General features: G+C 35.6%; 1 protein-coding gene across 6 annotated transcripts in view; it reads left to right on the top strand.

Annotated features, from left to right (window-relative positions):
* The window catches only part of ATOSA (atos homolog A), a 99,269-nt gene that overhangs the window by 14,709 nt on the left and 68,885 nt on the right, over positions 1–15,675 (top strand). The window contains exon 1 of one of the 6 annotated variants that reach the window (XM_032174216.2): positions 11,521–12,621. The exons of 4 other annotated variants lie outside the window; for them this stretch is intronic. In XM_032174216.2, the coding sequence (XP_032030107.1) occupies positions 12,585–12,621 (37 nt within the window). In that variant the 5' untranslated portion in view covers positions 11,521–12,584. Of the gene's footprint in view, positions 1–11,520; positions 12,622–15,675 lie in introns of those variants that run through there. One more of the 6 variants, XM_032174212.2, reaches the window with a different exon arrangement.

Below are 15,675 nucleotides of genomic sequence, written 5' to 3'. Positions count from 1 at the left end.
AAAGTTAAACTCTCTATGTCTTAATTGCCCAGAAATCTGTAAAAATGGGAATAGCAATTCTTTTCTCAAGGTTTCTGCGAGGATTGAAAGAAATAGTACATGTTAGCATCCAGCTCAACGCCTGGGCACAAAGTGGGCACCAGCTTTCTATGCAAACAAGTTGTCACGCTGAGGATACAGGGCCAGTATCCCCTAAATCTACTTTTTCCAACTAGGATTCTAGAACTGTAACTATAATAAAGTTTACTAACAGTAGTACTTACATCTAGAAAATCTGTGGGGTATAATGTCTAAAGTCTTTAGTGCCGTGTAATTATATGAGAATTTGATGTCGTGACAGTTGTGCTCAACTGCAGATGCTGTCCGTGGTTTCCTACTTTAGTAAGGACTGAGCACAAGGCAGAGTGGCCTTCTGTGAAGTTAAACTCTGGCATCAATTTCCTTTGTTGATTTAACAGTGTTTCAGCTTACTCTAATTTTGGATAAAAAGAGAAACTTACGCCTGCTCTGGATGGATAGAATTCAAATTTGCTGTGCAATGAATTTGAATTTTTGTGGCATTCATTTTATGTAGATACGTATATCTATTTCAACTATAATATTTCCCAACTTTTTTGATATCTCACTAAGGAAAGTTTTGATTACCGAGGTGGGAAGATTGCTTGAGCCCAGGAGTTCAAGACGAGCCTAGGTGACATAGGGAGACCCCATCTCTACAAAAAAACTTAAAAAAAAAATAGCTGGGCTTGTTGAGGCACGCCTATGGTCCCAGCTCTTGGGATGCTGAGATGGGAGGATCTCTTGAGCTGAGGATTTAAGGCTGTAGTGAGCTATGATAAAGCCACTGCACTCTAGCCTGGGCGACAGAGTGTAACCTTGTCTCAAAAAAAACAGTTTTGATTAAATAGTTAAATGAATGTAATATGTGTCATCTTAGCAATATGTACAACTCTTATTTTTAGTTTATCTTGCAACGATTAGGTAATCTGAAAAAAGTGATGGTTTTGTGCACATGATCATTGTGCTAAATTTTTTTCTTTTCATTCAGTAGTATTTATTGATGAACTATTCTGTGATATGACCTCTGAGATATGTATTGTATTCCTGCCCTATAGAAAATATAATCCAAGAAAGAAGATAAGTATAATGCAGGACATTTGAGAACTGAATGAATGGTAAAAGTAGTGTTTACTATCAAAGGTCATAGGGAATGATTAATTCCAGCTGGAGAAGTTAATTTAGGGCTGGGACTGTCTTAGCAGAGACAGCAGCTGAGTTGATCCTTCAAAAACTTATGATTTGGATAGATAAAAATTTAGAGATTGGGGCAGGGAAGGGAATGGAAGGAAGGACATTCTGATCAGAGGGAATGAGTTAAGGTGTGAAGATAGGATTCTATTGTTTAACGGATGACAGATAGACTAATGTGAATGGGAAGGATTGCTTTGGAATAGGGAGAGATTAGAGTTTTGAATGTTAAGCTATAAGGAGTTTGAGCCTCATTCATTTGCTAGGATCAGACAGTCTTAAAATCAGTTTTTAGCTCTCAAAATTACATTATCGCCTGCTGTTATAAAAATTACCTAACATGCATCTACTGTTAGCTAATTCTTTTTCTTCTCCATTTATTTTCCCTTTGCCACCATTCTTTGTTTATAATATATGAAGGATTTGTGTTTTATTTTACAAAAATTCTTGGGAATATTAACATGGTACACGGTACTAATAATACTATGTTGTTTTATAATACTCTTTTTGTCAGAGTAGTAAGCTGCACTGTTTATTTTGAAATAGCTGTGTGTTATAACAAATGGAAGAAAAATACAGAGTAAAACTGGAGATTCCATTTCTCATTCCAGATAATTTCTGGCAGAAGTTTGAATTCTATGGGATTAGAGGCTTTCATACCCTTCAGCTTCATGTAAGGTCTGAGAATGAAGGGAGTCCCCATGATACTAATAGGCTTTCCTAGCTGTGTTAAGAGTAGAGATGTATCTTGTTCTCTCCCCAACCAGATAAACACTTTCACACTAAAGCTTTAAAAAAAAATGGTGGTCCTAAGAGTGAGCTTTGTTCAGTATATTGTGGTAGAGCACTAAGAAGCAATCTCAGTTTCCTAGTCTTGGTTTGCCACTATCTGTGTGAATAATCACCAACCTCTTTGACCACCAGTTGCCTCATCTGATAACAGATTAGATTTGATAATTTTGGAGGTTCCTTCTAAGTCTAAGATTTGATCATTCATTACTCTTTTGTTTTTTTGTTTTTTTTGGCCTGGCTTGTAAGATTTCTGCTGGCATAACTCCTTTCTTAAATATTGTTTCTCTGAGCATGTGTGTCCTTCTTAAGTTGACATACTAACTATTCAGAAATTGAGGTAAAAAAACATATTTACTCATATGCCTTTGAGTAATTATTGTGTTGATTGAATACTGGTTCTGCAGGCACACTTCTGTGGTCCAGGAGGTTGTAGTCTAACCCTGACCTGTACCTTTTGTTGTAGCTTATGGGGCAGAATTTAGGTATTTACCAGCGTACTCTAAGTTGCTAACAACAAAAACAACAACATTCAGGTTACATAGTGGTACATACTAAATCCACTTTAAAAAGCTCAGGATGTGAAAATAATTTTGTTATCCTGAAATTACAAAATCACTCTGTCACTAGAAACCACAGTTGGAAAGATCCTTAGAGTGTGTGAGTTGCTTTCATTTTTACAGTTGAGAAAACATAAGACGCAGAGGAAAGCAACCTGTCCAACTAAAAAAGTAAAACTCAAATTTCCTGCTAGTTGCTGGAGTATTTTCTGTATTTTGTATTACTACATGCCTCTAGCAGAGCACAGTTGCCTCTAGGTTCTGGCACCAGAAATGAAATAATGATCATCTGGCTTTTATCAGGAAACTGGAAAGAAACAGGCTAGGTGATTATATTTTGACATTGTTCTCAAAGTAATACATACATACTCTTAGAAGTAACTCGAATGGTAATAAGTAGACTCAAAGTAAATAAGACATTTCATCCTTAAAACTAGGAAGCTGAGAAAGAGGTGGATATAAAGAAATAAGAAATTAGAGATAATTGTCAAATTTAAAAATCAGGAAATGGTATAAACTAATTATTTAGAAATATAGAGGACAGTATTTTTTCTTTAGTTTCAATGTGTAAAAAATGAGGCCAGTGATAGTACCTACTTAAAGGGCTATTGTAATGAGGAAATGAGATAATCCATATAAGGTGCTTAGAAAATAGTATTTAGGCCGGGCGTGGTGGCTCACACCTGTAATCCCAGCACTTTGGGAGGCCGAGGCGGGCAGATCACCTGAGGTTGGGAGTTCGAGACCAGCCTTACCAACAAGGAGAAACCCCATCTCTACTAAAAATATAAAAAAATTAGCTGGGATTGGTGGCCCATGCTTGTAATCCCAGCTACTCAGGAGGCTGAGGCAGGAGAATTGCTTGAACCCGGGAGGTGGATGTTGCAGTGAGCCGAGATCGGGCCATTGCACTCCAGCCTAGGCAACAAAAGTGAAACTCTGTCTCAAAAAAAAATAAATAAAAAAAAGAAAATAGCATTTGATTCTGAATAAATACTCAATACATTTGCCTATTGTTATTGTTAATAAATTAGCATTTCTTCAATACGTAAGATAAACACATTCCAAGTGCACTGAAGGAAATATACAAAGGCTAAGAGAGTGACTGAGAGCAAGGAGAAGTCCTCTTTGGTTAGGTAAGGCCCCTGAGAAAATGAGCAGAGGATGAGAAGGCACCAGCTGTGTAAGGGGGAAGAACATCCCAGGCCAAAGTTATATGTGCAAAGGTCTTGAATTTAGAGAGTCTGGCATGCTTTAGGAACCGAAAGAAGGCCAGGTACTATATGATAGTTTGTGCTTCCCTCATTTCTTCATTTTATACTGTCTCCTTCACTAGAATAATTGTTCTTCAAGGTCAGTGATGACATCTGACTTCTTCCCAGCTGTTTTCCTCACACCTGTCACAGGTTGGCACAGAATTAGTATTTATTAGATGCTTGATAAAAAATTAAGTGCCTATTGCTTGCTTAACAACTACTATATAAGTTCTAGGATATCATAATTTTATATTTGGGCTTATATCAGTGAGTTTCATGAAATAAAAAATTCACGCTTAAAAAATTTAACATATTTAACTGTTTTATATCTCTAACTATACCATTAAGTTCAAACCACTTTGATGGGCTGGGTTAAATGCTACGTAGGATGATCCTGGTTTATGCCTGTTGTCCCTGTGTCCAATCCTATTTCATAATGGTCTCCTTTCACTCTAAATGTGTTACCACTGTTTGGATCATGAATTTTCCTTTTTTATTTTTTTAATATGTATTTTTTTCTTTTTAGAGACAAGGTCTTGCTATGTTGGCCAGGATGGTCTTGAACTCCTGGCCTCAAGCAAACCTCCCACCTCAGTGGACAGTGAATTTCACGATAACCCTAATAGTCATTTTACTGTTCTGCTAGTGCATTCAAGTCTTGTCTTTCATTAACTGGTATCTCATTCTGTACTTAGATAGCTTAAATATAGATTAAAATAGCTCATTTGCCCCAGCTGTGTTTTGTAGGATATTGCATCTAATATTTTGTAATTTACATGGGTCCTTGTATGAAATCAAGGGATTGACAACATGGGATGCTTGTTTTGATTTAGTACAAAACACTTGCATTTTGTTTTGGAAATGCTCTATTTCTAAAATGTTTCTACCAAACACCCATATTTTGACAAAATGTTCTTTTTCAAAGTGATATGAATTCGTGTGAATATTTCCTTCTGCAATAAATAGTTGTGATTATATAGTCATATTGGTTAAATATGACAACATTTTAGAATTTAACTGTTAGAAATAGTAAAACCTTAGACATTTGGACCATTCTCCCGCTCTTGTTCACTGAAACAAGTATTCACCAAGCACTTTCAATGTGCCTGGCACAAATATGCTAGAAATACTGTGATGAGCAAGAACTAACATGGCCTCTGCCCTCAGAAACTTGTGGTTTGAAAAAAAAACAAACAAACAAAGTCCTTTCTTCCTGGGGCAACAGGTGAATCAGAAGCTGAGGTTGCCCTATGATGTTTTAGAAGAGCTGGGGGTTGGAGGTAGGGGAGCTGGCCCAGAGGAATAAGAGAGTATCAGATGGCCCGTACAAACTTACAGAAATTGTACACTCTACTATCCCTTTCTTTTTTTGTTTTTTTGAGACAGGTTCTTGCTCTGTTGCCCAGGCTGGAGTACAGTGGCTTAATTGTGGCTCACTGCAACCTCCAGTTCCTGGGCTCAAGCAATCCTCCTGCCTCAGTGCCTGAGAAGCTGGTACTACAGGTGTGCACCACCATGCCCAGCTGATTTTTAACTTTTTTTTTTGTAGAAACGAGGTCTCACTCTGTTGCCTAGCCTGGTTTTAAACTCCTATCCTCAAGCAATCTTCCTGTCTCAGCCTCCTAAAGTCTGGAATTACAAGCATGAGCCACCATGCCTGGCCTCCACTATCCCTTTCTATATGTGGTGATTTCCAATATTTTGAGTTTGAATGGGAGGGGAGCATGTATGTTTGATGGTTTGTTTTGTTTTTGTGAATGAAGAATGAAAATTTATTCCCATTAAGTGCAAGCTTCAATTGAGGCGCTCAGTTTATGAGGTCTTACTGATGTTTCCTCTCTTAGGTGCTGCAGTTAAAATCTTCCTGGTCTAAAATGTTAAAAACTATTGAGGTATTCAAATGATAAGTACTTTATAAACTGAAATTGCATTGAAAATGGAGAGCTTTGATAGAAAGGTTGACTCTAGCATTTATATAAGGAAAAAGACAACTATTGTCTCCCTCTACACAGAAAGCTACATTCAGTAGTTATAGGATTTGTACATTGTGAATCCTTAGGGATCTCTAAACATCTGTGTCTTTAGAAGTAGTGTCACCTCTAGTAAAAGAGGGCCGGTAGAATTGAGTGGTGGCAGCCTGTGATGTATGTGAATTTTGGCTGTAAGTCTCTAGCGACTATTTTCTCCAACTCTGTTTAGTAAAATTCTACCTAATTTCAGCTATTGTGCTTCCAAAGTCCATGTTTGTTGAATATGATACGGTAAAAACCAATATCTATTTGGAGACAGTAGAGGGGATGGTAGTAATTGAGAGACTGTGTCAGATGGAGCAGTGACTTTAAAATTTTTTTTGACTGCAATCCACAATTAGACATTTCACATTGCTCCCCCATGACAACATCCCTATTGACCCAAAAACAAGTTATTTACCAATCTTGGCTATAAGCAGTGATGACTGATTTTTTCTTTTTTCTACTTTATTTAAAAAGAAAATTACAGTCTCAACCCCTTATATTAATTTTACAGCACATTAATTTTACAGATTGTTTTAGCACTTAGAACTAAAAGTGTTCAAGATTTGGTTTTGTTACCTTCTCTGTGTAGGCTTAAGTTGCCGACTTTTCTGAGTTTCCATTTTATTGATTAAAACTGGGATAGTAATAGTATTTTACACCATTTTATAGCTTTATTAGAATGACATAACCTGAGTGAAGTGGTTGTGCCAGGCACTTACTAAACACACAGTCAATGAGTATGTTCTCTCTGAAGTTTGTTAGCTTAGGTAATTGGGAGGATGCCACTGATAATAATGGTGACCCTTATTCAGAGGAAAACTAATTCAGTATTAGACATGCTAGAGTTTGAGGTAGCCAAAAGAGTTTAGTCATATCACTTGGAAGCAAACCAATGTAAAATAGTTTCAAATAAGCAAATTTTAAAAAATGTTAAATGCAAAGCAAACAACATTAAAGCTTTGGGGACTTAATGATTAAGTCTCCTTAAACGTACACAAGATTGACTAAATACACATACAACTGTTTTACTCTACCAGATTTCTGTTAACATTCTCCAGAATTTAAACTGCAGAATCAGTCATTTGTATGACTGTTTTGTCTCTATTAGCAGAGATAATGACATGTATCAGTGATAGGTAATTGTGGAAAAAAAACAGCACTTGGAATTAAACCTAGAGTGGGTGATTCTTACAAGGTAACCTACCAGCTACCTTAATTTCTATGATTCAGTTTCTTCATCTACAAAATATTATTTCACAAAGGTGCAATTGTCAAAGGGACAAGTAAATATGGGATTCATTATCTTCATGGAAAAACTTTTCGTAAAATGTTATTTTATTATAATAAAAAATGTGTGATTGGTTTTCAATTTCAGATTGAATCAAGCATAGCATTCTTTGTAATAGCAGGAGATTAAGAACATCCCAGAATGTATCTTTAAAAGAAGTATGGATAAAGAAAAACCCATAGGCACCTCTGCACACATTTTATGTAATAGTGGTGATACTAATTTACAAAGACAAAATATATAGAATATTAAAAGTGAATTCTTAATACCTGATCTTGATTCTTATTAAATCTGACTAATGTGTATACAAGATATTATTAGATGAAGTGTTTGTGCGGTAGCTTAGCTTATAAATAACCCCCATTCTAGCTCATTTTAAACAATGTAGTATGAATGATGCCAAAAAACAGGCTAGAACATTTTCTTCTTTCCAAGATCTTAGATTTTGTAAACAAGCTACTGTTCCTGGAACTAATCTAGGTCATCATAACCCAAAATCTTTTGAAATATGAGAGTCCCAGTTAAGTCTCTTAGGTACTTTTTAGCATTTTAATTTTAAGAATGTGTTTAACTCCTAAAACAGTATATTTCGGTTGCTGTTTGGCCATTTGGTTTATTTGTACCTTTTTATAATGAATGCAAGTCAGTGGGTAATCATTGCAGCAAATATGATTGCTAGGAATCTCATATAAGTGGAAGTCAATATAATGTATGGCTTAATTTATCCCTGAACTGACCTAACATCACATTTTGTTTTTTAATAAAAACTGATTTAATGATATGATAAATTTCTCTATTTTCCACAACTGTTAATCATGTTATATTTTAACTATTGCTTAGTCTTCATTACAAATTATTCAGCTGTTAAATGTGTTGTTAGATGTGACATTATTTAAAAACTTTAAAAAAAAATCAGCATCACAGAAATCTTTCTCTGATCAAGAGTTGTCTCATTCCCATTGTTATTAATACAGTATACAACTAATGTATGCTAATGTATTGCTGTTATTTGTGTGTGTGCGTGTGTGTGTATGCAGACATATGGTCACATCATGTAGACCTGATGTCTGCAAAGGGAAAGAGGAAACTTCAAATTAAGAGCCAAGTGCTGACCTAGGTGGTTTGTAGCACTTAGAGAAATGATTATTCCCACTTTTCAAATAGAGAAATAGATTCAGACAGGTTCAATAATTTGGTAACACATCCTGTAAGTGGAAAGAGCTTGAATTTGTGGCTTTCCTCCATTATCTCTTGCTGCTTTAAGGGGTCTTTCCAATCATGAGGTTGGATTTTGTACAAACCTGTTTACACTGCCACATCTGAACATTATCCCCATCCCTCAAAGACTATTGGGGTAGAAATATCCTATATGTGTAGCACATTGCTACTTCGAAAATAATTTTATCCTGTCCTATTTGATCCTTACAACATACCAACATTGCAGACAAAGAATGAGAAATTTCAAAGAAGTGCTTAAGATCAAAAAGCTGATCAGAGGTAGGATTTGGGCCAGAACCCACATCAGTGGTCCCTAGTTCAGTGTCCTTTTCGACCTCCTTTCACTTTCTCTGGATTAGGTGATCTGTGATCATGAAGTAGTGAAGTTTTACAGATTGAACCTTTTATTGTTGTCTTTATGATCACACTACAGCTACAAAACAGCTCTCTGTTTGCAGTCAAATCCTGTTTTTCCGTGTTACAAGCAGTGTGTTAATGGTAATTTTGAGGTATAATGAGGCTGTAGTTGTGGTTATTGAATGACTAATACATGGAAAATGCTTACATGAGATTTCTGTATTTAAACTTTGTTTTTATGTAATGCCATATTTGCCTTACGGCAAATATGTAAGTAACATATGTAAGAAATTGTTAGGGAAAGGATACTAGTGATTAAGAGCACACATATTAGATTTAGGAAGACATTAAGTTTGAATCCTGGCTTTACCTACTTGGTTCTAGTTACTTGGGCAAGTAACAAGCCAATTTTAATCTGTGGGGATAACAACTACCTGAGGATCGGAGAAGAGTATGTAAAGAGATTAGCATCATGCCTGGCCCATGGGCCAGTAGGTAGTGGCTATTTAATATATATATATAATATATATTTATTAATCATTTAATATGTGTATATGTGTAGTAGCTATTTAAACATTACCTTTGAAGGGTTCTTTTTTCTATCTGCAATAATTTTTTTGTTTAGAAAGTCTCAAAAGATAGTATGATTATCTCTTAAAGTATCTTACTATCAGTAGATCTCAATTATTTCTGCTAAAAGAAAGCATAGATGATCTGAAATAGTTATTTGAGATTTTCCCATTTTATATTTGGAAAATATAGTTTTGTTTTTAAAACTTTTGTAAAAGATCTACTGTCCTATTTGTTTCCCTGCAGGAGCATGATATGTTTCCTGAACTGTCCATTTAGAGAACATACTTAACGACCATGCTAGGTGGGTTCTGGAGGAGTAGGGGAAGGAGGTTTGTTGTGGTTGGGGATTGAGAATTGAGAATCTGGGACTAACACTTGTGTAGAATTTCATGTTATTCAGATTCTTAGTTTGTAGTCTTGTGATTTACAAAGTAGATAATGTGCCATCATTTTATAGCATACTCATTATTTAGTTTTGTGTACCAAGATGAGCAAACTGGGGAAAAGCAAACTTTTTTCAAAAATGTATGAAGTGCTGTTCTGAAATTTATTGGAAAACTAGCAGCATAGAGGGGAGCCTTTCACTAAATAAAATTCTGTCTCAGTTGGATTTAAGTTTTTAAGGTGGCACATCTGTTTGGAGTGTCTTTTATCATTTATAATTACATATTGTGACTAGATACATTTAATGTTTTTTCTGTAAATTCTCTTTTTATATGACATCAATAGATTTATATTATAGATATATCGACTACCCTTTAATTTTAAAGTTTAAGGATTATAACTGAAAGGAACTATTCCAAAACAACCCTGGGATTATACATTATAGGAGATAGGAAAAGGTTAATTTTGAAATATAAATTTATTAATCCAAAAAATTTTTAAATTTGATTTCCTTTAACTTCTAGTTGTGACTTGTAAATTTTAGATCTAACTTCCTTATTTAAACAATGAAGATGGTCAAATAAGATGTTCTACTTGTACTAGTCACCTTCCATGATTGTGAAATCAAATCAAATATTGTATAAAATATAAATGGGGCATGGTGCTAGGTAAACAATTAAGTAGACATAGTACCTACCTTTAAAGCACTTACAGTGTGATGGAGGAGACTGTCATTAAACCAGTCATTTTGTAAACAGTCTTTCTACATTCTGTGCAGTAAGTGTCAAGGAAAAAGTACAGTGGGCTTGTGACTAGTCTTGGATTAGGAAGTTGTACAGGTGAGGAAACTGAAGCTCATAATGGTGTAATAATCTTATATGTGGTCTCACTGTTAGTAAATGGCAGATTCATGTTTTGAACACAGGTTGGCCTACCTCCAAAATCCTTGCTGTCTCTACCTCGCGGTTCTTTCTCTGAGTCACTTACCTCAGGCTTACTGTGTTTCCAAACACGTCTTGTTATTTCTCAGGGGGCTTAGCAGCTCTCCCTCTAGCTACATGTGGAGCCAGTGATCAGATTCTTTAAAGTAATGAGATTTCTGTAAAGCAATAAACCTCTTCCGGGTTGTATTTCTTCTGTACTATAGAACTCCAGGAATCCTAGAAGCTTCTTCAGGGGTAGAAATCTTGTGGATTCTGGGTCTGATATGAAATTGCATGCTATTTGTGGCTTCTCACTTAAAAATAGCCTCAGAGTGCTCATGGGGCACTTTAGTAACTCCAACACTTCCATCAGACTCCACTCCCTAACCCCAAGACACTCAAGATAAACAAAGATCTGAGTAATAAACGGCATGCTTCTGCTGCAGCCTCAGCCTACTCCCACAAACCTTTCCTGTATAGAAATCCTAGAGCTAACACTGATAATGCATTTTATAGGAAGAATGCAAATAAAGAGTTCCATTGCTTTAAACGTTTGAAAACCACCATCCTAGTTGATGTGACGTTCAGGGGAAATTTTTTTTTTTTTTTTTTGAGACGGAGTCTCGCTCTGTCGCCCAGGCTGGAGTGCAGTGGCGCGATCTTGGCTCACTGCAAGCTCCGCCTCCCGGGTTCACGCCATTCTCCTGCCTCAGCCTCTCCGAGTAGCTGGGACTACAGGCGCCTGCCACCACGCCCGGCTAATTTTTTGTATTTTTAGTAGAGACGGAGTTTCACCGTGGTCTCGATTTCTTGACCTCGTGATCCGCCCGCCTCCGCCTCCCAAAGTGCTGGGATTACAAGCGTGAGCCACCGCGCCCGGCCAGGGGAAATATTTCTAAAATGAGAAATTTTTATAATTCATCACATCTGTTCATCCCCTACTACCTTCATTGATTCTCCCAAACAACTTTGTAAGCTGGGGAGGGATTTTTGCTGTTAAAGTTTGTGGAGACTGTATGAACTGGTAAACTGAAGCCCAGTACTTGAAACCTGAAAAAGTCTATACTTTTATATCTCTGAGTAATTTTATGATAACAAAAAGTAAATGAATTTAAGTTAAATGTCATTGTTCTATGTATCCAGAGACATTTTACCATAAATACCTAGTTAAATCTTGTATTGTCAGAGATTACTAAGTTACTGATAATTTTTCCTTTCTGAATCTTTTTCTAGTCAGTCTGGTAACCTGTTTCTTTAGCGCTCTTAAAAGGTACTGCATGCATTTGAGGAGAGACCATTTCAGGACCTATCCCATTTTAAATATGTAACAGGTTGTGCTTTTCTAGGAATTTGTGAAGTTTGTTGTAAAATACTTTATATAAAGTTCCAGGTATATGAAGGTTGTTGCTTTATTCTGATTGTTGTACATTTTTGTATTTACACATTTTCAGAGAGTTTCACGTGGTAGAACCTGATTTAATTTAGATGTGAAGTAATTGATTCCCTCCACAACCCTTCTTTGTCTTCAGTTTTATGTGAATCACTAACTGAAATAAATTTTTGTCTTACCTCTCTGTTTTAAAAGCAACTAAAGAAACACATTTTAGGGGCTAATGCTAGAATACTTTGCCATTATCAGTCTACTGTTCTTTCCTTTCAAGTTGCCTAAACACAGCTGAGTTTGTAAGACGATCAAAGAAAACATGACAGTGCTGCCAAGTAGACAGGAAGCTGTAGTGGACCTAACGAGCAGGGGAGGTTGAGCACACCCTCTGTCCAATCAGCTGTGAGTGCTGTTGCTATGTGCGCTCTTACTCTGCTGCCTTTGTGAAAAACCTTACACGGAGGGAAGCGGAATCAGCACCCAACGCTGAACATTTGTTTTAACCGCTGCAGACATCTGGATCCCTCAGTTACTGATAGTATAGCTATTGATAGCCAGAAGGCAGCTTCTTTTATACAAGGATTCCGGTATGGTTTTCAGTGGAAACAAAGGGCTTCACAGAGAAGGTGTGTAGTGAAGTGTTTTTAACGGCTTTATTTTTAAGCTTCCAATTTTCTGTAGCTGTTTACCAGTTGGTTGTGGTGCTTGCTTTGCATGGACTTTTAATAAATAGGTCTAGGAAAATTATCTCACTTTGGAAACCATTGAACTTAGAGAATTTTCTTTAGCTTCATATAGCCTGTTTTCTTTGAACAGCAGTACTGAAAAGATTATTAAAATGCTGAACTGAACAATGAGTAGGAAGAAAAGAAACCAAATACAATGTGCTCACTTTAATGGGGAAAAAATGTGATAGAAATGAGAATACAGGGAAGAGAATGTGCATTAGCCAGAAGCATTAACTGTATGTGGGGGCAGGAGGTATTTTTTAAATTAAAGCTGTTAAGACAAATGTATTTTAAATAAGCTGCATATTTTTAATTGAATTTATGTTTCTGAATTTGACAAAGATTGTCATAATTTAACTGAGATTTTTGACATAGTTTAAGGAATTGGTGTGCCAAAATCTTTTTATAAAGCATTTCTGCAAATCCTACCTCAAATTGTGCAATCTCTTAATTATTTAATCCATTGACTAGTTCTGTGCTGTTCAGATAAAGCGTCATAATCATAATTCAACCGCAAAGTCAGTGTAGTGTTCTATTAAACATCCATATAGAAAACTGAAGAATAAAGGATTTTGAAGACAACATACAAGGTTAAGCTAGTATTTTAAAATTGAAGTAGGCCTCCTAAATGTAATCATTGCATATCTGACTTAGTTAATACTTCAAATACAGTCAAATCTTATTAAACTACACTAATATAATATATGTGATAATTGACCAGAGTATAGGTTACCATTTGTTTATATAAGATCTGGAAAAATTGGTCTGTTCAACAGATGATAGGAAAGTTTTAAAGTGTTTTAATAAACAAAAGGTCTTTTTGTATCTTTCTCAAATACTGTGAAATTAAAGTTTACATATGTGATTTAGCTAATGATTCTTTTAATTAAAGCAGAGCAGACTAATTAGCATATTGCCCATTTTACAAACAATCCGTATTGAGCTAATAACCAGCTTTTCCTTTGCTTTTTCATTTTACATGGCTAAGTGGCCTTTAGTTCACTCAGTGATGTATGTCTGATGAGTAAAATTAGTATAAGCTCAGAGTTAATATTAGGGCTTTGTTATCTCTACAAACGATATAGTTTGGAATAGGATGGGTTTTGTTGTTGTTCTTTTCAAAAAAATACCTGTCATTAGAAAGTCTTAACAATCAGTGTTAGCATTTCTGGTAAGGAGAGAAATTTCTTTTCTTTAAGGAGAACTCAAAATATTATCCCATGCTTTTGTGCCCTTTGCTGATCTTTGTAACAATACTATGTATATAATAATTTGTATTAAAAAGATTTCTAATAATTGGTGAAAATTTACAAAATAGTCCTTAAAGATTAAAAAAGTGTTTGACGTAGACCTACATGTGGCTGAAGTTTAAAAGACTGGCATTTCTTAGATTTTCAAGTTTGTAAGGTGCAGCCAAAAACTTGAATTTGATAGAAGTTATAAAAATTATAGCAAATAAGGTTATCTTATTTGGACTTGGTGGCCTCCGCAATATAAAGCACTCACTTCAAGAAGAGCAGCTGTGTGTAGAAGGGGTAGGGGTATGAGAGGGAGTTTGGAGTGAGAGGCAGACACAGGCAGAGAGGACTCAAGTTTGTTAAATATGACTAACCACGTGAGAGTCAATCTAGCAATTTTCATTTTTTGAGCTGTAACTCTTATCAATTACTAATTTTATTTTCTAATTATAGAACCATAAAAACCAAAGTTTTGTTTAAACTGATTTGCTACCCGTTTTATGTTGGTTTATTTCGTAAAAATTAATAGAGCCTCCAAGAGAAAGGCTATTTCTCATTCATATGCTGCAAAAGATGGGGGAACATGACATTGTAAGAAAGTTGAGTGTACTGCTGTGTCACACAGAGGCTTTGCCATTGTATTCAGAAGGAATATTATTGGCAGAATTCCAGACATTATTCCTGGGCTTAGCACCTAAAAATGTTTTATATACTGGAGCATCTGAAAGTTCCTATTCAGTAGCAGAACTTCAGGGTAATTGAGGTTTATAATCTGGTCAGTTATAATAACATTGCTAGCATATTTCAGTTTTTTGGATTTGTCTGTTATTTGACAATACAATTTTTATTGTCTTTGTCTATGTCAGATCTTTAAATTGGCTATTGTTTTGTGCTTATGGAAAAATAATTTAATTCTCAAAAACTGATTTCTTTTTTGAATTGCCTCTTTATAAGGAATAGCACATAGAAGTGCTAGTATTTACTAGATGCAGTGATTGCTACAGTTGGTTTTAAGTAAAACAGATTGTTTTTGATTATTTTGAAATCAAGCAATAATATATAATGCTGTTTTGTTTACAGTTCTTTAAAAAATATGGGGTATTATCACAAATGTTTGATTTTTTTTTTTTTTTTTTTTTTTTGAGACGGATTTGGCTCTGTCACCCAGGCTGGGTGTAATGGCACGATCTCGCACGGGTTCCCGCCATTCTCCTGCCTCAGCCTCTCCGAGTAGCTGGGACTACAGGCGCCCGCCACCACGCCCGGCTAATTTTTTGTATTTTTAGTAGAGACGGGGTTTCACCGTGGTCTCGATTTCCTGACCTCGTGATCCGCCCGCCTCGGCCTCCCAAAGTGCTGGGATTACAAGCGTGAGCCACCGCGCCCGGCCACAGATGTTTGATTTCTATATGTATGCCTTAGGTGCTATATGACACATTTTCCTTGACTCTTCCTTGCAGAAATTTCATTACTTGTTCATAGTTTGAATCCAAGAAATATTTGCTTTTCATAGTCAGCAGGGCCAAAAATTTGGTCTTAACTTTTTGTGAGGCATTTTCACATATCGACAGTGTTTTTGCTAAACTATATTGCTTTTGCAAGTATATAGTAAATTTTTTTAATCTTCAGATGTTATAGTATCAAAAAATCAAAGACCTAAGTTTTAAAAATATAATTGTTTGCAGTATTACTTGAATCTATTATATAATCCTTT

This window comes from Hylobates moloch, unplaced genomic scaffold, assembly GCF_009828535.3.
Source record: "Hylobates moloch isolate HMO894 unplaced genomic scaffold, HMol_V3 SCAFFOLD_14, whole genome shotgun sequence".
Taxonomy (NCBI): domain Eukaryota; kingdom Metazoa; phylum Chordata; class Mammalia; order Primates; family Hylobatidae; genus Hylobates; species Hylobates moloch.
The sequence above is the reverse complement of the archived record's forward strand: the minus strand, read 5'-3'. Positions and strand labels throughout refer to the sequence as shown.